The sequence below is a fragment of the Delphinus delphis genome, chromosome 9, assembly GCF_949987515.2.
Source record: "Delphinus delphis chromosome 9, mDelDel1.2, whole genome shotgun sequence".
Taxonomy (NCBI): Eukaryota; Metazoa; Chordata; class Mammalia; order Artiodactyla; family Delphinidae; genus Delphinus; species Delphinus delphis.
In genome coordinates, this window is record NC_082691.1 from 42,352,317 (window position 1) to 42,380,239 (window position 27,923).

Here is a 27,923-nt window from a genome sequence, read left to right on the forward strand (position 1 = left end):
TCCATAAAAAATTAGGGGGTAGTAGCAACAGACATTTCAACTATGAGACAGATTCCAGAGATACTAGAGAGGTAGAATAGATAGAATTAGGCAACAAATTGGAAGCTAAGTAGATGAAAGAAAAAGATACAAAATATGATGTTAAAGTGCAGTTTGGCTAACAACTGTAAGAACTTAAAAGCTTCAAGCTGAAGAACTTTTAATATTTACACTGATTTGTTTATGTCAAGAGAATTTCAAAAGCATAACCAAGACACTTGACTGATACAAATTTTATTTTTCATGCTAAAATTTTTACAAATTTGATTCTGTCATACACAATTATAAGAGGAACAGTTACAAGTGAATTAAAAAAATAGTATTTGGGGGCGCTTCTATTCATTTTACTATCATAAGCATGTTTTGTTTGTTACAGGTACAGCAACAATTGTTACAATTACAGAACTGCTCAACTTGGAAATTTAGTAAGTATGTTATGATGAAGGGTAATACCTAATATAAATGAAGAGTAAGTGCCCAAACATAGTCTCACGCTCTACATTATTCTTTATTCCACAATTAGAATCATGGGTTAGAGTCTACTCAGCAATGCCATCATTCAAATATCTGACCAAGCAGGTCAACTTGGAAAGCATTTAAAATCATTTCCCAAAATCTTACTTAATTTAGTTCTATAAGGAAATTTAAGACAAAACACACAAGACAAGGCTTGCTGATATTTTATGCCTAAAACAAACCATTATACAATGAAATTATGCATCTTTTGCAATCTGGCATTTTTTCCCATCTCACACAATAACAAAAGATGAACAGTACTTACAGCATTTAGAATCACCAGAGTACAGCTGATACAGCATCTCCCAGACTTCTAGTTTCTAAAATTCTGGGGGAAGTGGGACAATTTCAACTGTAACAGTCTACAAGGTAGTAACGTTACCTCTTGGCCATTGGCCCAATACTAACCCTATTTTTTTTTCAGTATACAAAATATGCTGAAAACATTTCTCTTAAACACATTTCAATTAATGTAATTAAACAGAAGGCAACAACTTCCTTCTAGAAGAATTAGCTATAGCTATGAAAAGCTTGCCATATATTTGTTAAATTAATTTATGGAATACTTTTTGGGTCAATACAGACCATAGTGTATTTTTTAATTTAAAGCCTCTACTAAACATGAGTAAAAAGAACTAAAAATATAATCACATTGGTAGTTTTTTTAAAAATGAAAATTACCATTTTTATCCCTGTAGTATATATCACTTGCTTTTATCCAAATTAAAGGTAAATTTAAAAAAAATCCACTGTGGGGCTTCCCTGGTGGTGCAGTGGTTGAGAGTCCGCCTGCCGATGCAGGGGACACGGGTTCGTGCCCCGGTCTGGGAGGATCCCACATGCCGCGGAGCGGCTGGGCCTGTGAGCCCTGGCAGCTGAGCCTGCGCGTCCGGAGCCTGTGCTCCACAATGGGAAAGGCCACAACAGTGAGAGGCCCGCGTACCGCCAGAAAAAAACAAAACAAAACAAAAAATCCACTGTGAAATTTACATTCTAAGCACAAAAATAAACAAATATTAGTTCTAATCAGGAATTTCAGCTGACAAGTGAACATTTTTACTTTGAAATATGTAGATCTGGGATATAGAAGTGAATGTTTTGATTGAACACATTGCAAATATATCTTGTTTTCATGTAAAAATACATTTTTTAAAGAAATAATGTTTCACAGTCTTTTTATCCCACCCTCTCAAACATTTTTTCCTTAAAATAGTTTAACATCTCATTTAAAATCTGATATTACAAAAAAGACAGAAATAAAATTAATTCTTCTTAGATGTATTTGAGCCAAGTAGTTATTGTTTCCAGATGTTATGAGCTAAAAATCATGACATTCTGGTGAGTAACCTTTGGCTTACAAACTAATAACTTGAAATTCCATTCATACTGCTTATCAAGGAAGCCTGATATATATTTGTAAATTTAAATTTTTATATCTTTTATAAAGAAAAAAATCCATCTAACAGATAAGTATTAATAGCTAAAAAAATGATAAACATTTTTATATTAAAGATCTACAAAATAATAAAGCATCTTAATAGTATTCTTGAAAATACTATCAAAAACCTCAGTCTTCTATATTAAGTGCAATATCCAACACATTTTTATGACTAAAACATTTTCAAAGGCTAGAAAGAAAATATGCTTATTGTAAGAACAATGATGCTTGAGTCCGACCTGTTTTGAATCTCTAATCTGCCACTTTCCAACTTATACATACTCCTTAACTTCTCTAAAACTCAATTTCCTCAGAGCTAAAATGGGGGGGGGCAATGACAGTAACTACCTTAAAGAACTCTTCTGAGGGATAATAAGATAATGCACATGAAAGGTTAGTACAGTACAGTATGTGACATAGTAATTAACCAATAAATATTAGCTATACTGAGCAGTGACTTTGGGGTCAAGTACCTAACAAACCGTTTTCTTAAATAAGATATACTCATTATACAAAGAATTGTTTATTTTAAAACTTTTAAAAAACAAACAAAATGGCATGAGGGAAAGTTGGGGACATGTCCTCCAATTAAACATCCAGAATTATATTGCAATAATGATAAGGCTAAGAACCACAAATTAGACTGACATTTGAAGTCTCCTAAGTTACTTTTATTGTGTTTTGGCAGTCATTTCCTATCTATTTGAACACCACACTGTGTTATTCCCAAACTACAATTCAGAAGATCTGAAGTGAATTTTATTTTCTTGTCATGAATTCTTAGAGAAAATAATTACCTCATTGGCTTAAACAAACAAAAAAAGCATGGAAAAAATGAACACAAAACCACAGCCATTTACATGTTATGTAGTAAAGATGGTTATTAAGAAACCTCAAGCAGTTTACGTGATAGCTCTTATTTTCAAACTGTTACTGTTTCAAATCTCAATCCACTAATCTCTATTATTTATAATTAGTCTACTCTGAAACATATCTATTATCTTTACTGGAATGATCACAGAGTACTAAATTTTAACAGAAAATTAACCTACAGATCATGCTCCAAAATATTTTACATTTCCCATTTAAAACATTTAAGGTACCAGTTTCAAGATACCCCAAATCTTAGTCCATCAGTATTATTCTGATTGTCACCATTACCTACGTGAACGTTTTCTCTAATTTTTATTTATACTAACCTGAGTCAACAGGGCTTTCCAATGGGTGTTTTAAATGACAGAGCACAGATATGGGTGACAGGAAAACTAGGTCTGGCCTCAATTAAACTATTTACTAAATATGAGATCTTCAGCAAGTCCCTCAACTTCTCCATGCCTCTTTTTCGTTTTCTAAAAGAGGAGGATCCTACTACCCTCATTTTCTGACTCACAGGATGATGGCAAATGATATGAGAAAAACATATGAAAGAATTCTGAAAAGGGCACAGTGCTATATAAATGTAATATGAAAACATGTAGGCTGGTTACGTATTAGATTTGGTTAGAATGACCAGTTTACTTAAGGTGCAATTTACGAGAAATTTATTCTTGGAATTATCAGAAAAAAAAAAAACTGTAACATCTTTACCACATCTTCTGAATAAGGTCTGAGAGCCGTTTTAAAAAAATCCTATTACCACATAAGAAACTGCATTGGACAATGTGACCTAAGAAAAGTTAAAGCCTCATCCATCCTTTCCAGAATTTTTTTTTTAATGGCTATAAATCTACTTCACCTTAATGTGCTTTTGTAGTTTTATTAATTTACAGCCTGCTTTGCTCTAGGGTTCTTCTGGCAGTTACTTAACCCTCTTTGAAAGTAGTCACAGGTAATCTTTATTTTTCTACTGCTGGTTTTTCTTAACTTATTTTAAATTCCAGTTTTTTCTCACTCGAACTCCACAGAAAGTAGGTGTAATAAAGAGTTTTTAATTTAAAGAATGAATAAAAAAATTCAAAACTAAGTCAGTAAAAGCAAATGTTCTCTCACTTTTCTGTCTCTTCAGCAGATACTCTGCATGCACTCTAAAAGGATATTAAAGCTACACATCAACAGAAAAGTCCATTTAATTTACACTATATAGTTTTCCAAGGTTAAAAGATACAAAGCAGGGGGCTTCCCTGGTGGCGCAGTGGTTGAGAGTCCGCCTGCCGATACAGGGGACACGGGTTTGACCCCAGTCTGGGAAGATCCCACATGCCGCGGAGCGGCTAGGCCCGTGAGCCATGGCCGCTGAGCCTGCGCGTCTGGAGCCTGTGCTCCGCAACGGGAGAGGCCACAACAGTGAGAGGCCCGTGTACCACAAAAAAAAAAAAAAAGATACAAAGCAGGAAAATAAATCAGGATTGATTTTTGAAGGAGGCATATCTGAAGAATGATTTTGAAGAAATGGGACATAAGGGCAGGTGAGAACAAAACATGATAAAAAATTTTTTAACAATGTTTGATTTTTACACAGTCACTGAAATACTGTTATCTCTAAGGCATTAGCTAAATGAGAAACTAGACAGGTTACTGTCAGGTATGTAGAAACAGAGCTGGAAGCCTTAATATAGGTGATTGCTGAAGATACAGGAGTAGAAATTTTGAGGCAGAAGAGGGTCTGGATACTATTCATTAAAAGATATCAAAAGATAGGAGAATGAGAAAAAATGAAATGAGAATGACATGAAAAATACAAATAGAACACACACATTAGAAAAGTGCAATTTCAAGGAGAAGGGGAGTAGTCAAAAAACATAGCAGAAAAAATATTAAAGATTGGGTTGGACTACAAAATCCATAATAAATTTAAAGGGGTGATTTTAGTTTAATAGTAAGGATGGATGAGTTAGCGATGGATTAAGGGAAGACTAAGTAGTTAAAAAAAAAAAGAAGTTAGTGCATTTCACCCATTTAAATGTTCACTGAGGAAAACTTAGAGAAAGTAATATGAAAGCTAAGTAAGGGGAAACCTGAGTAGGTTTAAAGGCAGAAAGGAGGGCTTCATTAGCTCTAACTAATTAAATAAAGCTCATGTTCTATAGTTGAGAGAGTCAGACTTATAATAAGAATGTTTCAGACCCATGTTAGGCACTTTGGGAGTAAGGAGAGGGGTAACCTGATCTCTGTCACTAGGGAACATAGGAAACTACTCTCAAGCCACTTACTGTTTTTGGTATCACAGTCAGCCCCTATGCTCAGTGGTAGGTATTTAAAAGGTACTCAGAACGTGGTAACCAAAAAGGCAAAAAGCCCAAATGCAAAATGGTATTAAAAATATAAAATAGCAAAATGAATAAGTCAATAATTTACACTTGAAAACAATTTTAAATAAAATCCAAACCAAAAGTAGAAAACTTTAAAAATGTAACTGCTAGGGGCATGATATCCATGATGTGCAAAGTAATTTTTAAAAGCATAATATAGGTTTTATTTTGCTATAGCCACCGTAATTTAATAACAGGATTTCTTGGATAATTTTACCAAAGAAATAACTTCCTCCTCTAAAACATTCATAAAATTGATCATTTGGGTACCTAACAGTTCTGAAAAGTAAGTGTATCCATAATTCTTTAGTATGAAAAGCAACATTAAAAAAAGTGGAGCATCAAAATATTTTATTTCAAATCTATGTTATGCCTGATCTAATATGTAATTGGAAACATACATTCTAGAGGTTTCTGAATATCATTTTCCTTTCTTTACAAATTTTTATGAGCAACTTACTATATTTTAAATCTGTATCACTTTATTTGACATTTATTAAAGCTACATAAAAGCCATGCAGAATTTATTTACAATACTGTACATTAAATGATGTTTGAAGATTACATAAAAATTTCACACAACTATAACTAACATGGAAAGACATGTGAAACCCATTATTTAGGGGTTTTAAAAAATTTTAGGTACAGAATTCTGCAAAGATTATTTTGGTTTATTAAGTGTTATGCAAGCAATAGCTTGAAGTAAGACTGACAAAAACATGCAAATGAGTAGGATTTCAAAATGAAAAAATAAAAACATTTAGCTAAAAGCTAAAATAGCATATAGCTGAAATACTACCAAGTAGCAAAGGGAATTTATAAAACAGGAAAAAAGAAAGATTACTCTTTAAATGTCTTCACGAATAGGCCCACAGTAATTTTCCATAAAAACATTCAGAAATAAAGTTTCTCAAATTATGTTCATCACATAATTATATTCATCACAAATCATCAATTATGTTTTCAGTAGTGATTAGAGCTATGAATTTTAAATAATTATTTATTCTGTAGGAGAAGTCTTAGTTTTCCCCTTTGGGGACCAGGAACAAAGAAAACCAATCAGTAAATTTAGATTCAAGTAAAAGATCCTGGTACAAATATCATGAACACAGAGTAGAGAGTTGTAATAACCTACAAGTCCACATACTCTTAGCTGTACTTTTAAAACAGAAGTGTAAACTTTAGGTTGTTCAATTTAAGATCTCCTATCCGGAAGTAAGTACCTCATCCTTCAGAGTTTGGAAAATGTATTTCTTCTCCAGGTGCATCTCTCAGTTTTCATTGCTGTGGCTGAAGTACATTTAGATATTCAGACTGCCCCAACTGATAAGTTGTGTTCCTTCCACAATCAACGTACTGGTACCTCTCCTGGGATATCTGTTCTGAGTGTCCAAAGTAAGTTGTTGTTACAGTAACTCTAAAAACAAAATAAATGGGGAGAAACACTGAAGAGTTATATATAAAAAAGCTTTCTAAAGTGAGAACACTTTATATATCAAAATTCTCTCCAGGGAGAGATTATTTGATTAATGATAACTTAATATTGTGGACATGGGCCTTTTAGGGAATATTTCCCCAATAGACAACAGGAATGCTGGCTGAGAATGCCCTATCCAAAAATAATTATATACAAAAATGTATTTTTTCAAAACACCTATCTTTAATTAAAAATATATTTAGTTCAGTGCACTTTTAAAAATAATCACACAGTTCTCTCATCAGAGGAAAAGGTTAATCAAATGTTAGCTAATGGCCCAAATACCCAACCTATAACCTACAGTGTTTTCATGGCTTAGGATAACACCCGATTTGCAAACCAATAACATTCCTGGTCTTCACTACTGTTACTGCCGACTACAGGCAGCAAGGAATTGGGTGTTGAGCTCATCCTTCTCTCTATCCCAATTTCTACCATTTTCCCAAGTTCTTGCAAGGTTCAGATTCACTATTTAGCAGCTGTGTGATCCTTCACTACTCCTCTGAGCTCCCATTTCCTCATGTGTAAAGTGGGATACTATTTACTTCACCTCACTGCACTCCTGTAAGGCTTAAAACCCAAATGAGACAGCATTTATAAATATGTGTATACTCTAAGCCAATGTTATACATATAAAGTTTTTAAGCAAAGAATCTCTCAAAAAAAAATTTGTACTTACTGCATCATGAGTACTATGTTATGCACTTTGATGGATGTCAGTGTACAGAAATCACTGTTAAAGAAAAAACAATGTGAATAAACACAAACTGACATTATAAATTTAAAATAGTTTAATTACAGTTCCTCTTCCTATGTTAAAGCTAACAGATATACTATTAAGAAGATATAATAAATAAGCATTTAATGGTTGAGCATTTTCTGTATCTCAAATGATGATTAATATTTTCATGGCTTCTTATTCTATGCCTTCATACTACAGCAGTTGTAGAGTTGTCTACTTATTATTTTCACTTTTTGTTTACCTTTTGAAATTTTAGTAGCCAGTTTATTAGTTACTCAGAAATTCTATATCAAGCTGACATCAAAAGATGATAAAAATATATCACTATTTTTTACTTAACAAGAGCTAATAATCATTTAGACCTAATTTAAAAGCTTTACAACTTCAAACCAGCAATAGAGTTCTAAACATCATTAGCATTTTTAGTCCTCCTATACTAAATCAGAAACAAATACTAGAATATGTGAGATTATGATTCTCATAACATAGTAAATAAAGAGTGCCATGGTGTATATGATCCTAATTCTGAAAATGAAATTATGTGTATACGTATATATACAGTAACATTATACATGTTGAAAGGGAGAAGAGAAGAAGAGAGATGATCAGAGGCCGGAAGGAATATTCCAAAATGTGGTCTTGTCACTTCTAAGATGATGGGAAATTAAACATATATATATATATATTCACACCTACACATACTTACTCTTTATAATTTAATGAGAGAAAATAATTAAAAATCAGAACTTACAACATATAACTCATTTCTTCTGCTATGACAGTAGGTACTGTATAATCAATCTGAAAGGCAAAAAATAAAAATAAATCAATACAGAACAGGATCAAAACATCAAGTATTTCAGATACATTTTGTAACTTCAAAGAGTTTGGAAATTTCTCCCTTTATGGGTTTGATTCTAGGACTTTTTCTTACACATGTATGGGATACAATTCAAAGTCTAGTTCTTTAAGAAATCCCCCATCTCCCTCAAGTTAATATGATACACAAACTTGAGACTTGTTTAACTCCTCCAAAGTATTTCATGAATGACGCTTACCTGTTTCATATCCAGTGGACCAATATTGGTAATGTTGTTTAAGCGTGCCTTTCCAATAACTGTTTTTGAAAACTGAACTTGTGCAGTGATGTTTTCAACTTCAACAGAATAATAGTTATTGTTCGTTATATTTAGTGTGTTCTGAAAAAGAAAGGAGGCACAAAATGTACAAGTTATCTTAGAATAAGCATAATCTGAATCAAAATTAATACAGAAGATGACTCTCCAGCTGTGGCTATGCTTAATTTATTAGGAGGAAGGAAAGTATCACCAAAAATGTCAAGAACATTCAATGAACCAATTATATGGTTTTATGCATGAGTACTATGTTTTTTTTTTTGTTTTTGCGGTACACAGGCCTCTCACTGTTGTGGCCTCTCCTGTTGCGGAGCACAGGCTCCAGACGCGCAGGCTCAGGGGCCATGGCTCACGGGCCCAGCCGCTCTGCGGCATGTGGGATCTTCCCGGACCAAGGCACGAACCCATGTCCCCTGCATCGGCAGGCGGAGTCTCAACCACTGCGCCACCTGGGAAGCCCATATGCATGAGTACTATGTATATAAAATGCCTACAATGAACACATACTTTTAAAAAGTAGGCCCAGAAAATGTATAGTACAAGAATACAGAAAAATGAATGTTAGAAAATGTATTTGTAGCCTTAGCAAAAATTCAATAAAAAATTCTAAAATTTCATCAAAAATTTTCTAAATGTTAACATGTACATCTTCACTGACTAAGCTACTTCCGATTCGATTAAATACAAAGACAACATTTTAAAATGTTAAACACAACTTTAAATAAACTTTCTATTTAAAAAAACTAGTATTTTAACTACATGAGTAGAGATTTCTAGCAGGTCACTTTTGAGAAGAAATGGGATAGATTCAAAACTGGTTGGAAAGAAATGCAGTTGTATCATTTCTATACTTAACAGCTGGGGCCAACTTTTGCAATTCTAACTTAAAACAATTGTTTCAAATTATTTTAGAAAACAGTCAAAATAAAAAAGAAAAATGTTAAATCAAGAAATAACAGATAGGGTTTCCCTGATGGCGCAGCGGTTAAGAATCCACCTGCCAAGGCAGAGGACACGGGTTCAATCCCTGGCCCGGGAAGATCCCACATGCCACGGAGCAACTAAGCCCGTGCAACACAACTACTGAGCCTGCACTCTAGAACCCGCATGCGACAACTACTGAAGCCCGAGTGCCTAGAGTCCGTGCTCTGCAACGAGAAGCCACCACAATGAGAAGCCCATACACCATAACGAAGAATAGCCCCTGCTCGCCGCAACTAGAGAAAGCCTGCGCACAGCAATGAGGACGCAACACAGCCAAAAAAAACCCCCACAAATTAATTTATAAAAAACAAATTTTTCTGAATTAAAAAAAAAAATTTTCAATCAGGTTGATTGAATCCATGGATGCAGAACTGGTGGATATGGAGGGCAGACTACATGTTAATAGTCAGGCCCGGATAGAAGTAAAGATATACATTATGGTATTTTTCAAATGTCTTATAATGATAATTAAACATTTTCATAATTAGAAAGACAATAAATATTACTAAAAAAGAGTAGGAATAGTAATATATACTACTCATTTTAAGAAACAAAAGTAATACTATATAATTACATTTCTCAAAATACTGATAGAAAACCTACAGAAATCTCACTTTTTTTTTAACATCTTTATTGGAGTATAATTGCTTTACAATGGTGTGTTAGTTTCTGCTTTATAACAAAGTGAATCAGTTATACATATACATATTTTCCCATATCTCTTCCCTCTTGCATCTCCCTCCCTCCCACCCTTCCTATCCCACCCCTCTAGGCGGTCACAAAGCACCGAGCTGATCTCCCTGTGCTATGCAGCTGCTTCCCACTAGCTATCTATTTTACGTTTGGTAGTGTATATATGTCCATGCCACTCTCTCACTTTGTCACAGCTTACCCTTACCCCTCCCCATAACCTCAAGTCCATTCTCTAGTAGGTCTGTGTCTTTATTCCTGTCTTACCCTTAGGTTCTTCATGACATTTTTTTTCCCTTAGATTCCATATATATGTGTTAGCATACAGTATTTGTCTTTCTCTTTCTGACTTACTTCACTCTGTATGAAAGACTCTAGGTCCATCCACCTCACTACAAATAACTCAATTTTGTTTCTTTTTATGGCTGAGTAATATTCCATTGTATACATGTGCCACATCTTCTTTATCCATTCATTCAATGATGGATACTTAGGTTGCTTCCATCTCCTGGCTACCGTAAATAGAGCTGCAATAAACATTTTGGTACATGACTGTTTTTGAATTATGGTTTTCTCAGGGTATATGCCCAGTAGTGGGATTGCTGGGTCATATGGTAGTTCTATTTGTAGTTTTTTAAGGAACCTCCATACTGGTCTCCATAGTGGCTGAACCAATTCACAGTCCCACCAGCAGTGCAAGAGTGTTCTTTTTTCTCCACACCCTCTTAAGCATTTATTGTTTCTAGATTTTTTGATGATGGCTATTCTGACCATTGTGAGATGATATCTCATTGTAGTTTTGATTTGCATTTCTCTAATGATTAATGATGTTGAGCATTCTTTCATGTGTTTGTTGGCAATCTGTATATCTTCTTTGGAGAAATGTCTGTTTAGGTCTTCTGCCCATTTTTGGATTGGGTTGTTTGTTTTTTTGTTATTGAGCTGCATGAGCTGCTTGTAAATTTTGGAGATTAATCCTTTGTCAGTTGCTTGATTTGCAAATATTTTCTCCCATATTGAGGGTTGTCTTTTGGTTTTGTTTATGGTTTCCTTTGCTGTGCAAAAGCGTTTAAGTTTCATTAGGTCCCATTTGTTTATTTTTGTTTTTATTTCCATTTCTCTAGGAGGTGGGTCAAAAAGGGTCTTGCTGGGATTTATGTCATAGAGTGTTCTGCCTATGTTTTCCTCTAAGAGTTTGATAGTTTCTGGCCTTACATTTAGGTCTTTAATCCATTTTGAGGTTATTTTTGTGTATGGTGTTAGGGAGTGATATAATCTCATTCTTTTACCTGCACCTGTCCAGTTTTCCCAGCACCACTTATTGAAGAGGCTGTCATTTCTCCACTGTACATTCCTGCCTCCTTTATCAAAGATAAGATGACCATATGTGCATGGGTTTATCTCTGGGCTTTCTATCCTGTTCCATTGATCTATCTTTCTGGTTTTGTGCCAGTACCATACTGTCTTGATTACTGTAGCTTTGTAGTATAGTCTGAAGTTAGGGAGTCTGATTCCTCCAGCTCCATTTTTTGTTCTCAAGATTGCTTTGGCTATTTGGGGTCTTTTGTGTTTCCATACAAATTGTGAAATTTTTTGTTCTAATTCTGTGAAAAATGCCAGTGGTAGTTTGATAGGGATTGCATTGAATCTGTAGATTGCTTTGGGTAGTAGAGTCATTTTCACAATGTTTATTCTTCCGATCCAAGAATATGGTATATGCATACAGGTCTTTTGTCTCCTTAGGTAGGTTTATTCCTAGATATTTTATTCTTTTAGTTTCAGTGGTAAATGGGAGTGTTTTCTTGATTTCACTTTCAGATTTTTCATCATTAGTGTATAGGAATGCCAGAGATTTCTTTGCATTGATTTTGTATCCTGCTACTTTACCAAATTCATTGACTAGCTCTAGTAGTTTTCTGGTAGGATCTTTAGGATTCTCTATGTAGAGTATATCATGTCATCTGCAAACAGTGACAGCTTTACTTGTTCTCTTCCGATTTGGATTCCTTTTATTTCCTTTTCTTCTCTGATTGCTGTGGCTAAAACTTCCAAAACTATGTTGAATAAGAGTGGTGAGAGTGGGCAACCTTCTCTTGTTCCTGATCTAAGTGGATATGGTTTCAGTTTTTCACCATTGAGGATGATGTTGGCTGTGGGTTTGTCATATATGGCCTTTATTATGTTGAGGAAAGTTCCCTCTATGCCTACTCTCTGCAGGGTTTTTATCATAAATGGGTGTTGAATTTTGTTGAAGGCTTTCTCTGAATCTATTGAGATGATCATATGGTTTTTCTCCTTCAATTTGTTAATATGGTGTATCATGTTGATTGATTTGCAAGTATTGAAGAATCCTCGCATTCCTGGAATAAACCCCACTTAATGATGGTGTATGATCCTTTTAATGTGCTGTTGGATTCTGTTTGCTAGTATTTTGTTGAGGATTTTTGCATCTATATTCATCAGTGATACTGGCCTGTAGTTTTCTTGCTTTGTGACATCCTTGTCTGGTTTTGGTATCAGGGTGATGGTGGCCTCATAGAATGAGTTTCGGAGTTTTCCTCCCTCTGCAATATTTTGGAAGAGTTTGAGAAGGATAAGTGTTAGGTCTTCTCTAAATGTTTGATAGAATTCACCTGTGAAGCCATCCGGTCCTGGGCTTTTGTTTGTTGGAAGATTTTTAATCACAGTTTCAATTTCAGTGCTTGTGATTGGTCTGTTCATATTTTCTATTTCTTCCTGATTCAGTCTTGGCAGGTTGTGCATTTCTAAGAATCTGTCCACTTCTTCCAAGTTGTCCATTTTATTGGCATAGAGTTGCTTGTAGTAATCTCTCATAATCTTTTGTATTTCTGCAGTATCAGTTGTTACTTCTCCTTTTTCATTTCTATTGAGTCTTCTCCCTTTTTCTCTTGAGGAGTCTGGCTAATGGTTTATCAATTTTGTTTATCTTTTCTAAGAACCAGCTTTTAGTTTTAGTGATCTTTGCTATTGTTTCCTTCATATCTTTTTCATTTATTTCTGATGTGATCTTTATGATTTCTTTCCTTCTGCTAACTTTGGGGTGTTTTTCTTCTTTCTCTAACTGCTTTAGGTGCAACGTTAGATTGTTTATTCGAGATGTTTCCTGTTTCTTAAGGTACGATTGTATTGCTATAAACTTCCCTCTTAGAACTGCTTTTGCTGCATCCCATAGGTTTTGGGTCGTCATGTCTCAACTGTCATTTGTTTCCAGGTATTTTTTGATTTCCTTTTTGATTTCTTCAGTGATCACTTCGTTATTAAGTAGTGTATTGTTTAGCCTCCATGTGTTTGTATTTTTTACAGATCGTTCCCTGTAATTGATATCTAGTCTCATAGTGTTGTATCGGAAAAGATACTTGATACCATTTCAATTTTCTTAAATTTACCAAGGTTTGATTTGTGACCCAAGATATAATCTATCCTGGAAAATGTTCCATGAGCACTTGAGAAAAATGTGTATTCTGTTGTTTTTGGATGGAATGTCCTATAAGTATCAATTAAGTCCATCTTGTTTAATGTATCATTTAAAGCTTGTGTTTCCTTATTTATTTTCATTTTGGATGATCTGTCCATTGGTGAAAGTGGGGTGTTAAAGTCCCCTACTATGAAAGTGTTACTGTCAATTTCCCCTTTTATGGCTGTTAGTATTTGCCTTATGTATTGAGGTGCTCCTATGTTGGGTGCATAAATATTTACAATTGTTATATCTTCTTCTTGGATCAATCTCTTGATCATTATGTAGTGTCCTTCTTTGTCTCTTGTAATAGTCTTTATTTTAAAGTCTATTTTGTCTGATATGAGAATTGCTACTCCAGCTTTCTTTGGATTTCCATTTGAATTGAATATCTTTTTCCATCCCCTCACTTTCAGTCTGTATGTGTCCCTAGGTCTGAAGTGGGTCTCTTGTAGACAGCATATATATGGGTCTTGTTTTTGTATCTATTCAGCCAGTCTGTGTCTTTTGGTGGGAGCATTTAATCCATTTACATTTAAGGTAATTATCGATATGTATGCTCCTATTCCCATTTTCTTAATTGTTTTGGGTTTGTTATTGTATGTCTTTTCCTTCTCTTGTGTTTCTTGCCTTGAGAAGTTCCTTTAGCATTTGTTGTAAACCTGGTTTGGTGGTGCTGAATTCTCTTAGCTTTTCCTTGTCTGTAAAAGTTCTAATTTCTCCATGAAATCTGAATGAGATCCTTGCTGGGTAGAGTAATCTTGGTTGTAGGTTTTTCTCCTTCATCACTTTTAATACATCCTGCCACTCCCTTCTGGCTTGCAGAAGTGGGGGTTAAAGGAGCCACTGATTCGGGGACTCTGGCTCACTCAGGCAGGGGGGAGGGAGCGGTATGGATGTGGGGCGAGCCTGCGGCGGCAGAGGCCAGCATGACGTTGCACCAGCCTGAGGCGCGCTGTGCGTTCTCCCGGGGAAGTTGTCCCTGGATCCTGGGACCCTGGTAGTGGCGGGCTGCACAGGCTCCTGGGAGGGGAGGTGTGGAGAGTGACCTTTGCTCGCACACAGGCTTCTTGGTGGCAGCAGCAGCGGCCTTAGCGTCTCATGCCCATCTCTGGGGTCCGCGCTGATAGCCGTGGGTCGCGCCCGTCTCTGGAGCTCCTTTAAGCAGCGCTCTTAATCCCCTCTCTTTGCGCACCAGGAAACAAAGAGGGAAGAAAAAGTCTCCTGCCTCTTCGGCAGGTCCAGCTTTTTTTCCTTGACTCCCTCCCGGCTAGCCGTGGTGCACTAACCCCTTCCGGCTGTGTTCACGCCACCAGTCCTGCCCCTGCAATCTGACCGAAGCCAGAGCCTCAGCTCCCAGGCCCCGCCCACCCCGGTGGGTGAGCAGGCAAGCCTCTTGGGCTGGTGAGTGCCGGATGGCACTGATCCTCTGTGTGGGAATCTCTCCACTTTGCCCTCTGCACCCCTGTTGCTGTGCTCTCCTCCGCGGCTCCAAAGCTTTCCCCCTACGCCACCCACAGTCTCCGCCCTCAAAGGGGCTTCCTAGTGTGTGGAAACGTTTCCTCCTTCACAGCTCCTTCCCACTGGTCCAGGTCCCGTCCCTATTCTTTTGTTTCTGTTTATTCTTTTTTCTTTTGCCCTACCCAGGTACATGGGGAGTTTCTTGCCTTTTGGGAGGTCTGAGGTCTTCTGCCAGCATTCAGTGGGTTTTCTGTAGGAGTTGTTCCACGTGTAGATGTATTTCTGATGTATCTGGGGGGAGGAAGGTGATCTCCGCGTTTTACTCTTCCACCATCTTCCCCCCCGTGAGAAATCTCAGCTTTTTTCTCACTGTCATCCAGTTAAACCTAATGTTTATCTATATAATAAACCTATTTCCTATTTAATGTTCACACTTTCTCAATTTAGTGAAGTACTAGTACCCCTAAAAGTGGGAATTCCTGAATAATTATTTAAAATAAAGTAAGATACTTACATTTAAATATACTTTCTGGTATGTAAAATGGCCCAGCACATAAATTTTATTACTTTTCATTATAAATTTACAGTTATTTAATAGTAAAACAGACTCTGGAGGTTGGCCAAAAATATCCGCCCACTGTTTTAAACATCACAGAAAAAGGGAAAATTTGTTCCTTTTTCCAAATGGCTGTTACAGTGGAAAAATACCCAACAATAATTCCCCAATGATAGGAAATGATTTACAATGCGTACTGTGTTATGTTTTATGCATATATATTTTTTCCATGTATATAGTTTTTTTTTCCGGCTGCGCAGTGCAGCTTGTGGGATCTTTTTTAAAAAATATTTATTTATTTAGGCTGTGCCAGGTCTTCGTTGCGGCACGTGGGATCTTTAGTTGCAGCATGCAGGCTTCTTAGTGGCAGCATGTGGACTTCTTAGCTGTGGCATGCATGAGGGATCTAGTTCCCTGACCAGGGATCAAACCTGGGCCCCTTCTGCATTAGGAGTTCAGAGTCTTACCCACTGGACCACCAGGGAAGTCCCAGCTTGTGGGATCTTAGTTCCCCAACCAGGGATGGAACCTGGGCCCTCAGTAGTGAAAGAGTAGAGTCCTAACCACTGGACTGCCAGAGAATTCCCAGGGTTTTAAAATTTTTTCTGTTTTTTTTTAAAGGTTGACAACGTTTGACGGTACGCCATGAGGATAAATGAATTCATGGGAGTTCTTTTTTTCCTATAATTAAGTAGTAATTCTACTTTAACATACATTCCATTTCACTTCCTGTCCCTGTAAATCCCCCTCCTCCCAACCAGCACCACAGGCATCTCTACCTCAGCCTCAAGCATACCAACCACCTCTTTGAGGAAAACCAACTGAAGTCCAATATCTCTCTTCCAAACAAATCACTGCCACACAGATGTACCTTAAAGCCTGAAGCAACATATATATTCCTTTTTAATAATACGGTGGTTTGCAAACCATGCTTTTTTCAAATAAATGTTAACATGTAAAACAGGTACAAGACCTTCTCTGAGGTGTTTGTTTGCTTGTTTGTTTTCAAGTGTGGGAAGGCTGCAGAGTCCTATAAACCACTGTCCTGAGAAACACAGGTTTTCACACATGCTAATTTGCAAGAGAAATCATTCACTTGTTCTCTACCTTTTAAAACAAGGGAATGGTCTGTTAAAGATGGCAAAAATTGTGTTTCACAAAACACAAGGAAATGAAAATGTTACATGTATAACATGTATTGAACTAACTATGTTAACATCTGGCTAGAAGCTATTCAGAGTCAAATGCTGAAAAGTAAATAGATTGTAATTACTTTTTTCCCAGTAATTAATTGTTTTGTTTATTTTACCCTCCCAAAGGCATCTTCAAATGCGAAATGATTCTGAATACACAGAATTTGCCAATTTGCCATTTTCAGCAGAATCAGAAATGACAGAAAAGGTCAATATAGCAGACATACAGAAAGAAAACTGAGTAAGTGTTACCTTTAATGTTCTCTCAATAAGGACAAAGGTGCTGCTTAACATGATAAAAGAATGAAGTCAGGGCATCCCTGGTGGTGCAGTGGTTGAGAGTCTGCCTGCCGATGCAGGGGATACGGGTTCGTGTCCTGGTCCGGGAAGATCCCACATGCCGCGGAGCGGCTAGGCCCCTGAGCCATGGCTGCTGAGCCATGGCCGCTGAGCCTGCGTGTCCGGAGCCTGTGCTCCGCAACGGGAGAGGCCACAACAGTGAGAGGCCCGCGTACCGCAAAAAAAAAAAAAAAAAAAGAATGAAGTCAAATATTTTTAATATAAATATGTACTTACCGTGATATTTAAATATATTGTACGCTTTGGAACATCATAACTGACGTATGCCGATTTTACACCAATGTATTTCACGTCGATAGAGCGAGGGAAAAGGAAAAACACAGCCAGTCCAGAAAGAAGCAGACAGACAAACACAGAAGCCATCACATACAGTTTTCTGAAAAGGAAAATGGAACATTTAAATATACATGCATCAAAAATTACATAATGAAACATTTAGAGAAGACATTTTCATTTTGAATTTTTCCCTTTTTATACCAGCAGGAAAAGATGTATGACTTTTACCAACTTTTTACATTATAAAAGTATTGAACAGACTTAGTTTTGAATCTATTGAGTGTTAAAATGGTCTCCTTAAAAGACATATTTACCTTTTTGGAGACTAGGATTTCAGGCTTATTATAGATAGAACATTTACTGTGGTGATTCCCAAACCAGGCTGCTCATCAGAATCAAGCTGGGGAGCTTTATAAAAGTATAGATTTCAAGACTCCCTGATGAATTCACTGAAGCAGAATTTTCACATATGAGTTTTGGCATTATATGATTCCCTAAAGTGACTGCTCATCAGAACCACCTATGAAGCCCTTAAAAATGTAATGACATAACCATATGCCTCATCAGTCTCACTAAGACAGTCTGTTTTGAGTTTCCTCATCTGAAACTATTTATGTACTCCTTTTTACGTATTTTTAAAATAAATTTATTTATTTATTTTTGGCTGCATTGGGTCTTCGTTGCTGCGCATGGGCTTTCTCTAGCTGTGGCGAGCAGGGGCTACTCTTCTTTGTGGTGCACAGGCTCCTCATTGCAGTGGCTTCTCTTGTTGTGGAGCACAGGCTTTAGGCGCGTGGGCTTCAGTAGTTGCAGCATGTGGGCTCAGTAGTTGTGGCTCACGGGCTCTAGAGCACAGGCTCAGTAGTTGTGGCGCACGGGCTTAGTTGCTCCACAGCATGTGGGATCTTCCCGGACCAGGGCTCCAACCCGTGTCTCCTGCATTGGCAGGAAGATTCTTAACCACTGTGCCACCAGGGAAGTCCCTGTACTCCTTTTTAAAAATATTGTTTACATTAATCATGTCTGCTTTGAAGATGCTGTTAAACTGTTTCTTTAAAATCAAGAAAGGGGATATTATTATGCAGAGATAAGACAAGGAAAAAAAAAAAAACTCGCATGACTTTGCTATTCATCTACCTCCCAGATGGAAGTGTTTCTCTTCCATCTCTCACTCTTTATTTCCATAGATGAAGACTGCCTCTTATCTTTAGGTTTACCAACAAAACTAGAGTTTCAAGACACTGCAGTTGGCCCTCCAGTATTTGTGGGTTTCTAATCCCTGAATTCAACCAACCATGGATCAAAATTTCCCTCTATGGTTGGTTGAATCCACAGATTTGAAACCTCAGATGTGGAGGGTCGACTGTACTATGCCATTTCATATGAGGGACTTGAGCATCAGCAGATTTTGGTATATGCGAGGGCTCCTGGAAGCAATCTCCCCATGGACACTCAGGGACGAAAGAATTGCCCTGGTTTCTCCAATAAACAGCACTCTGTCAAAGCCCATAGCACCCTTCTTTTGGCTTCTTTTTCTGTCTTGCACGTCACTTAGTTTATCTTTTCCTTAGATTCTAGCCATCCAAAAAATTCTTGTTTTATCCTTTCCTCCATCCTCTCTTCCCTAAAGAGAGATCTGTACCTAAATGCCCTGATGGATCTCATCTTATCCCTCACAACAGTTATTTCAAGTACCTCTTGCAGATGTTTTATAAATGTTTCTGCATATTTTAAGTTGTCCAAGTTAAGAAAAGAGAGCAAAATGGTTTATCAAAAAACAAAATAGGGCTTCCCTGGTGGCGCAGTTGTTGAGAGTCCGCCTGCCGATGCAGGGGACACGGGTTCGTGCCCCAGTCCGGGAAGATCCCACATGCCACAGAGCGGCTGGGCTGGTGAGCCATGGCCGCTGAGCCTACGCGTCCGGAGCCTGTGCTCCGCAATGGGAGAGGCCACAACAGTGAGAAGCCCGCGTACCGCAACATAAAATAAAATAAAATAAAACAAACAAAAATTCACTAAATCATTACTACTTGACCTGTACTACTGTCTGGAGCAAAGAGAGAAGTTCCCACTCACTCACTCTGGACTTCCAACCTGAGTAGGGTGGTGACCACTACTGGATTACCTAATAGGTAGTTTATTTTATTTTTTATTTTTTATTTTTTTTTTTGCGGTACGCGGGCCTCTCACTGTTGTGGCCTCTCCCGTTGCGGAGCACAGGCTCCGGACGCGTAGGCTCAGCGGCCATGGCTCACGGGCCCAGCCGCTCCGCGGCATGTGGGATCTTCCCGGAATGGGGCACGAACCCGTGTCCCCTGCATTGGCAGGCGGACTCTCAACCACTGCGCCACCAGGGAAGCCCCTAATAGGTAGTTTAAACACACACTTATAGTGCCCATTATACACCAAAACACCTTATAAAGGTATAAAAAAAGTTTAAAAATCATGATAAAAATGTGAACATTGTTGGATTTTTTTACACTTTAGTGTTTTTATTTCTCATGGGCAGGTGAGCCCACCACACTCTGGTATCTAGGGCCTGTAAGTCAGCTCTAGGTGTGACTATATGAATCAGTATTCTAAATTACTTTGTGCCCAAAGCTTACAGCCATAACAAATATTACTAAACCTGGTGGGACAATAAAATAACATTCCACTTAGTATTTCATACCAAATTGAAAAATTGGCTAGTTCACTGATGAAGTACATAGATCTCCATTACAAAACTCATCAGTAGTAATTTTTCTTATGGCTCTAGGGACAGTAACAGAATCCTGCAAAGTATACAGTACTGATGAAGTTATAAAGGTTGTGTGGTTTATTTGGACTCAAGTTACAATTCTATATCTGCCATTTCATATTTGCAACATTTTAGGTAATTTACTCTTCTCCTCCATTTTAAAACCTGTAGGTTTGTTTTGAGGATTAAATGACATAGCTAAAGTATGGAGACAAAAGCAATTAATAATTTCTTGACTACCCCATCACAACTCCAACTTATAAAGAACCACAGTTTTCCCAAAATATTATAATTTTACTACATATTGAGAGTTACTGTTTTTTATTACAAATTTGAAACTCCTAAAAATTCTTGAGGAGCTTCCTGTAAGTTCTCAGATTTCTTAGCTTACTACAGGTGCCAGGATCTGGTTCTTGTTATTTTCTCTAGCCTCATCTGTACCACTTTCCCACAGCGCTGTTTACTTTAGCCATACATCTGAAGGCTGGACCACTCCTCTGGCCCTTTCAGGTGCTATTCCCTCTGCTTGTTAGGGTTAGGAAATTAACCCTAATTTCTTGCACATTTGTAACTGTCTATATATTATAAAATAAAGGGTCAGACTGACTGTTTATAAACTCCTGGGTTCATTTTCTTTCCATGATGACTTAGACATGCTGTTCTACTGCTTATGTGTTTAAAGCATTGTGGTCAAGAAGTAACATGCCAATCTGATTTTCTATCCCTTATAAATTAATCGATCCTTTGCTTGGATGCTCAAAGGGGCTTTTCAATTTTCTGTTTTTACCTTTGAAGTCCAGTAATTTCATTAAGAAGGGTTGATTATTTCCAAAATTATGGTATGTCTTTTCTTTTTTTAAACTTTTTAAAAAAATATTTACTTATTTATTTGGCTGTGCCAGGTCTTAGTTGTGGCACGCAGGATCTTCTTGCCTCATGCGAGATCTAGCTCCCTGACCAGGGATCAAACCTGGGCCCCCTGCATGGGGGGCACAGAGACTTAGCCACTGGGCCACCAGGGAAGTCCTTGTCTTTTTTTTTGGAAGATGTTGGGGGTAGGAGTTTATTAATTAATTAATTAATTTTTGCGTGTTGGGTCTTCGTTTCTGTGCGCGGTCTTTCTCTAGATGTGGCAAGTGGGGGCCACTCTTCATCGCGGTGCGCGTGCCTCTCACTGTCGCGGCCTTTCTTGTTACGGAGCACAGGCCCCAGACGCGCAGGCTCAGTAGCTGTGGCTCATGGGCCCAGTTGCTCTGCGGCATGTGGGATCCTCCCAGACCAGGGCTCGAACCCGTGTCCCCTGCATTGGCAGGCAGACTCTCAACCACTGCGCCACCAGAGAAGCCCAAGTCCTTGTCTTTTCAATATGTAGATTCACGTATTGCTTTACTTCAGGGAAGTGATCTTGAATTAAATGTTTGCTATTTGTTCAGTTTGCCTCCTTTGATTTTCTTCAGGGACTCCAATTACATTTATGCTCAATTTCCTTGGCTTGTGTTCTATACCATTTCTCTCAAGTACTTTTCAAGAACTTACCACAATCAGGAATCCTTTTTTTATTTAATGACATAAAGTATATGATGGTATAACTTAACAACCTGATAGCATTTTTCCTTTGAATAGTTTTAATTAAAATATTTACTTATACATAATATAAAAAGCAAAAAATACAAAAAAATCTGCCATTTTCTTATAATCACTTACGTTCTTCTTGGCCTTAATCTCTGATCACTGTATGGAATTAATGCCACCAGTTGGTTTTCTTGTCCTAAAAGTAAAAGAATTAGATTTAGAAATTTATTAACATGATTAATTAAAAATTTAGTGGTTCCTCATCAAAGTCTGGTTTGGAAAGACCAGAATACTACCTGGTTCTCATCTCATTCCTTTAGTAAACTGCTCTCAACATCTTCAAAAATTATCCAGTAGCAGCTGAGTGCCAAAGCAGATATTGTGTTTTTTCATACCTAGATTTCTAGCTAACAAAAATATTATAAAGAATGAGAAAGAGTAACTCTTTCTTCCACTGAGAAAAAAAATCTAAAAAGTCCCAGCTTTCAGAAGATCTGAATTTACCAGGCCTTCCTTCACCCAGTTTTCTATTCCCCACAGTTTTCCATTAAGACTTCAGTTTGATTATCTGAATGAGAGCAGAAGAAACATATTGTTACCGCTGTCCTGAAACCCCTATAACTGCAGAGGTTCCTACACTATCTCCCCTGAAAACCAAAACTGACACATATTAAGTCTCATGCTCCAAGAACCCCTATTTATACACAGTCTTCCAGGACTCTTTCAGGTCACACACCTCTCCACATTAAGTCACTTCAAAATTCAGTATTTCTTGCTTGGGTTGAGCATTATCTATATGCTTTAATGGATAAATGGACTTTTAAATGCCAATTTTCCAATCTTATCACAACTTGGCTATTTGTATGAACTATCAAAGCACCGCAGTCAAGTTCTCTTTTAAAGCTTTCCATAATACTTTCATTATTCCTCCCCGCTCCCTCCACAAGTCCCCCCTCATCTACACCCCCCCTACCATACCCACATATAAATAATATATATAATATGTGTGTGTGTGTGTGTGTGTGTGTGTGTACATATCCTATCTTGTTTGGTGGTATTCATCTGTCTAACCTGCAACTGGTTAAAACCAACCCTTTGGCGACTGTGCCTATATCCACACAGCTAAAAGTAGATAAAGAAACACAAACAACTATGCTCACTAGTCTCATTTAGATTACTATCTCAAGTGGCCCTTAATAATGCCGCCTATATTTCTCTAGTTCATACTCTCAATCTGGGGAATTCCCTGGTGTTCCAGTGGTCAGGACTCTGTACTTTCACTGCCGTAGGGCTGGATGCGATCCCTGGTCAGGGATCCCGCAAGCCGTGTGGCACAGCCCCCCCCAAAAAAGTGCATACTCTTAATCTGACTCTCCCAAACTACAATTTCATAACTTCCACTTTCTCTTCAAACCTCCAATATTTTCTCCCCTATCCTTACTCTCAGCTCATGATGTGGCAAAGAGAACTTCCACAAGCTACCACCACATCTACCCACCCACCCACCCACCCACCTGCCTCTGTGTCCATATACTCTACCTTCCCTTCTACTGCTGGGAGCAAATTGCCCATGCTTCTCTGGAGGAGCAGCCTTCTGCACTTGTGCACTAGATCTAATAATTGTCCTCTGTTGCCTGCATTATCAATGTTTTCTCTATGGAAAAATCTCATCAGCATACAAACATATTACTCATTCCATCTTTAAAAAATTCTTCTCCTGATGTATAGCCCCCTCTAGCTACCACCTCTCTTCTCTCCTTTTCCTCTGAAACAGCAAAACTCCTCAAAAAAGCTATTTTCTGACTCTAACTTTGCTCCTTCTATGCACTCCTGATCCTACTCTACACATGCTACACATTCTTCTGCAGACTACCAAAACTGCTCTTGTAAAGGTGGCCCCTAAATCACCAAATCCCATGGCCAGTTCTCAGTCCTCACATTACTTGATCAGGTCTAACACAGTTGATCAATTTCTCCTCTACCAAGGAGTATATCTTCTTCATTTATCTTCTAAGACACCACAGACAAAGGGATTTCCTACTTCTACTCTAGCTGCTCTTTTTAGTGTCCTTTGCTAATTCTTTCTCATGTCACTGACCCAAAATGTTGCAATGCCCCAATGTTCAGTGCTAAAGTCTCTTCTGTTTTCTATTCACATTGACAACCTTGGTGCTGTCATCCAACTCACCTGAAGTATCATCTATACACTGATGACTCCAGCCTAGGCCTTGCATCTGAATTCCAGGCCCTTATTATAACTAACTTTCTATTGAACATATCCATTTAGATGTCAAATATGCATCTCCAAACTTACATATCTAAAACTGAGCTCCTGATCTCTCACCTGACACATACACTCAAACCTTCTTTTCTCCATTTTAATAAATGGCTACTCCATTCTTCCAGTTGCTCAGACAAAAAATACCTCTGAATTCCTCCTCAATCTTAGTATCCACAATGTACATCCAGGCTGCTAAAAATGCCTACTAGCTATACCTCAAAAACATAGTATCCAGATTGCAAAAATGAGACTCCAGCCCTCTCCCTGCCCCCAGTCTGGTGCATTAATACCTGTAACTACAATAATCCTTTTATTCTCAAATACTGCTACCTCTGCAAAGATAAAGCCTTATATTGTCATTTTGTCCTACCCTCGGGGTCTCTCCAGGGTCAAATATCAATTCAACCAAGCAGAAAACGAGAATAGTACAAGGTACTTTTACTATTGCTACTTATTGCCATTGCTACTAAAGTAGCCTACAAACAGCAGGTGGAGATTACTCCCTACTGACTTCCCCTATGACATGCCACAAACTGATTTTTTTTTCCTATATGGCTCATCTTCATATACCATCCCTCTTCATGTAGACCCTTTAAAAAATAACTAATTAGTGCATGACCAACTTATTATTATTCTTTAAATAACAAATCAGAAATATTAGGTCACCACATTACTTAAATTGCTCCTAACACTCAATATGGCAAGGTGACTGTGACATGACTTCTACTGATGCCAAACAGGACTAAAAGTTTACAGTCAAGAGATGCTGCATATCTGCTATAATTGCAGGTGGTAAAGAAAAGATACTGGAGGTAGAAGAGTGGTTTTCATTATTGCTTTAGGACCCTAATTAAAATCTTTATGTTTGTTTCTTTGTGTCCTTTTGACTGACGATAACTGATATGAAGTTTTAACTGTAATTCTAAGTCTTTTAAAACATAAAGGGTTGTGCTCAGACCCACGGATTTCATAGTATTTGTGCAAACACTTGGAATCATTCTTTAAAGAAAAAACAATGCAATAACACATACCCCTAGGAATTCTTCCTGTTCCTTGACAAGTGGGGCAAGTGACACTGTCTCTTCCTGTAAATTCCACATATGGAAACTGAGAGACATCTCCACTTCTTCCATCTTCATTATGTATTTCACTATTAACCAATCCAGTCCTTATATTTTCAGTGGATGTGACTCCATCATAAGCATCTTCTTTATTTGAATGTAAAGGCAAATGAGAAAAAGACTTTCCCATGTCTAAGAAAAAAAAACATTTTACAGTAAACTTCAGTCAAGATGTATACTCAAGAACATTATAGGATATTTATACTGATCAAATTAATTTAGAGCAACCTTCAAGGGAGCGTTGAAATCACTATCTGGATTAGAATTATACTCAATCAAAATAATGTCTGAAACAAGGGAGCCATTTACTAGAGTCCAAAAGTGTTTTTCTAACAAAATATTATGAAATGATATATCAGAGTTATGATAAGAATGGGCTTTCAAACAACATTAAAATTTGACAAAAGTCTCCACTTTCTTAGAGTTCTCTGAAAAGAAACACATGGACTTCACTTTTCTTAGAATAAAACAAAAACACATTCTACCTTTAAATCAATTAGCACTGAAGGCAAAAGTGGCTTTGGGCAGATTACAACTAGGTATCACCAGGAAATATCAAAGTAGTATTTTTCAGCCTTTTAAAATTCATGCCCCTATGTGATAAATAAAATCCCCAATCTTTCTCATCCTCACATTTCTTGCTTTAAACACTTAAATACTTGCAACAAAAAACAGCTCAAAAAACCTCCAGATTTTTCTTTCATTCAACAGTTGGTGGAGTTAAAATTATGAAATTAATATTCTAAAATATTGACTATAATTCACCAATACAAAGCAGCAAAATTTAGAACATTAATTTCAAAATTTTAGGATGACAGTATCAAAAATACAGAAGGGAAATTAAATATAAATTTAAAGACAAATAAAAATAAATAATTAGTGCTAGTACCTATATCAAAATAACCTCTGTAGATAGGTAATGCAGTAACACTGCAGTTTAAGCCACAATTTTAAGTATTAAAAAGACTTAAAAAGTCATATATTCTAATCAGTTGACATTCTGAGGACAAATTAACAAAGCGGGAAAGCTGAATTTAAAAATAATACATTCCTTCTCTTTCTAAATTTGACCATATATTTTTTATCAGTTCCTAAAAATAGATTATTAAAGACATTCATATAAAGAGACATATTTCTTTAAAAAATTCTAACTGATATGAATGAGGAAAACTGACACTCAAAATAATTCAATTTATCTTATGCTATGAAGAAAAGTTTGCTTTTTAAAAGTGGCATGCCATCCATGTGTTAGGGTCACCCAAACACACTGTAAACAGCAGGATAAAAAATTATACGACTCGTAGACAAACTTAAAACTTCAGAATGATGAATAAAGATGCTGATTTTTACTATTTTTAAAAAATTTATATACACATTGCCCATTAAGTTAAAAAACGTGAATGATTTATGACTCCTAAAAATGCATTGTTTTCTCTTGATTTTGCTCGAAGACATTATATGCAAGCCAAACCAATACTTGCCAGTCACAGGTGGTTCAGGGGTGAATTAACATCACTGTCCCCACACACTTTGACCTTGGGGCCTATGTGAAATATTAGATGAGCTGGGATCAATGGGCCTCAGTGGCACCCTTTTACGATCTCAGTTAACAGAGGTATAGGGTGCCTCCCACTGGAATGCCTTAAGAGGGGAAAAGACACAGAAGGCAAGAACAAGTGGCTCTCAGTCTGGGCCTGCTTTCTATACTTATGTAACAGTTGCCTTGATACAGTCGGCCTTGGACTGGTGTTTGTTTTATCAAGGCTAATGGACAAGTGCCAGACTTCGTCAGGTACTGGGCATCCCTGCCCTCCCTACTGGATTTTCCCCCGAGCACTGCTAAGTTTAACAACTTTTATTCTTGGAGACTCCTTAGTTTATAATAAAGAGGTGCTAGGCCCCTGTGCTCAATATTTTTATCAAAATCCCTTAATTTACTTAAAACCAACCCGAACTTTAGACTCCTTACGAAAAAAGGAAAAAAAAGTACATGACTCCACCCAATTTAAATGGGTCGTGATCTTCCGAACGAAGGAAGTCGGCGCCTTTCATAAGCTACATCAACGAAACCCAGGATACAGCCTGCCTACTTTGGAAAGGTTAAAGATAAAATACAGGCAGTCGGGCAAGAAAACTCAAAAAGAGGAAAACCAGGGGCCACCTGGCCACTCAAGGTGTGGGGACCTGTAATCTCTCCCGTGCGCCCGGCTAGAGCCGAAGTCCGGAGCCCCTAGGCAGGAAGCTGGGCCCGGATAAGAGGTGATGACACACCTCCATAACCCAGCCCAGAGCGCCTCCCCGGTCTCCGCGCGTGTCCAGCGGCCCCGTAGCCTCCCCTCCTCCACCTCCTCATCCGGCTCGGCTCTTCCCAGGGTGCCCGCTCGGCCCCGCTCCCTAAGGGGACCTGGAGGCTGCGCGTCCCGGGTCGCTCACCGGCATGCGGGGTGCTACGCAGTCCCGAGTTGCTCCGCCGCGGACAGGCCCGAAGACAGGTTCACGGAGTCCTTAGTCCCGGGTGCTGGGGCTAGAGCAACGGGCCTGCAGCGACGAGTCGCCGCTGGGTCCGGGTGGGGGAGGGGCGGCACAATAACCACAACAGCTGAGGCCCCTCTCTGCTG

At 37.8% G+C, this 27,923-nt stretch overlaps 1 protein-coding gene and 1 non-coding gene across 2 annotated transcripts; both read right to left on the reverse strand.

Moving 5' to 3' along the window:
• Positions 1 to 265: 265 nt before the first annotated feature.
• On the reverse strand, positions 266 to 27,923 carry TMEM106B (transmembrane protein 106B). The gene is made up of 8 exons (XM_060020444.1): positions 27,739 to 27,923; positions 25,216 to 25,437; positions 22,036 to 22,099; positions 17,532 to 17,691; positions 8,519 to 8,659; positions 8,212 to 8,261; positions 7,398 to 7,451; positions 266 to 6,658 (listed from the first exon to the last, which is right to left on the reverse strand). Exons 2-8 carry the CDS (start codon positions 25,433 to 25,435, stop codon positions 6,520 to 6,522), a joined length of 828 nt encoding a protein of 275 aa, XP_059876427.1. The 5' UTR covers positions 25,436 to 25,437; positions 27,739 to 27,923; the 3' UTR covers positions 266 to 6,519.
• TRNAR-CCU (transfer RNA arginine (anticodon CCU)) lies at positions 16,173 to 16,247 on the reverse strand. Its single transcript has one exon. It is a non-coding gene; the product is annotated as a tRNA-Arg (tRNA).

Bases quoted from the DNA above. Each gene is read 5' to 3' on its own strand.
- TMEM106B (XM_060020444.1), bottom strand. From the start codon at position 25,435: ATGGGAAAGTCTTTTTCTCATTTGCCTTTACATTCAAATAAAGAAGAT. The intron at 8,660-17,531 runs GTAAGTACATAT...TTTCTTTTTCAG, and splicing joins CAATATATTTAAATATCACG to AACACACTAAATATAACGAA. The intron at 6,659-7,397 runs GTAAGTACAAAT...TTTTGTTTTTAG, and splicing joins AACATAGTACTCATGATGCA to AGTTACTGTAACAACAACTT.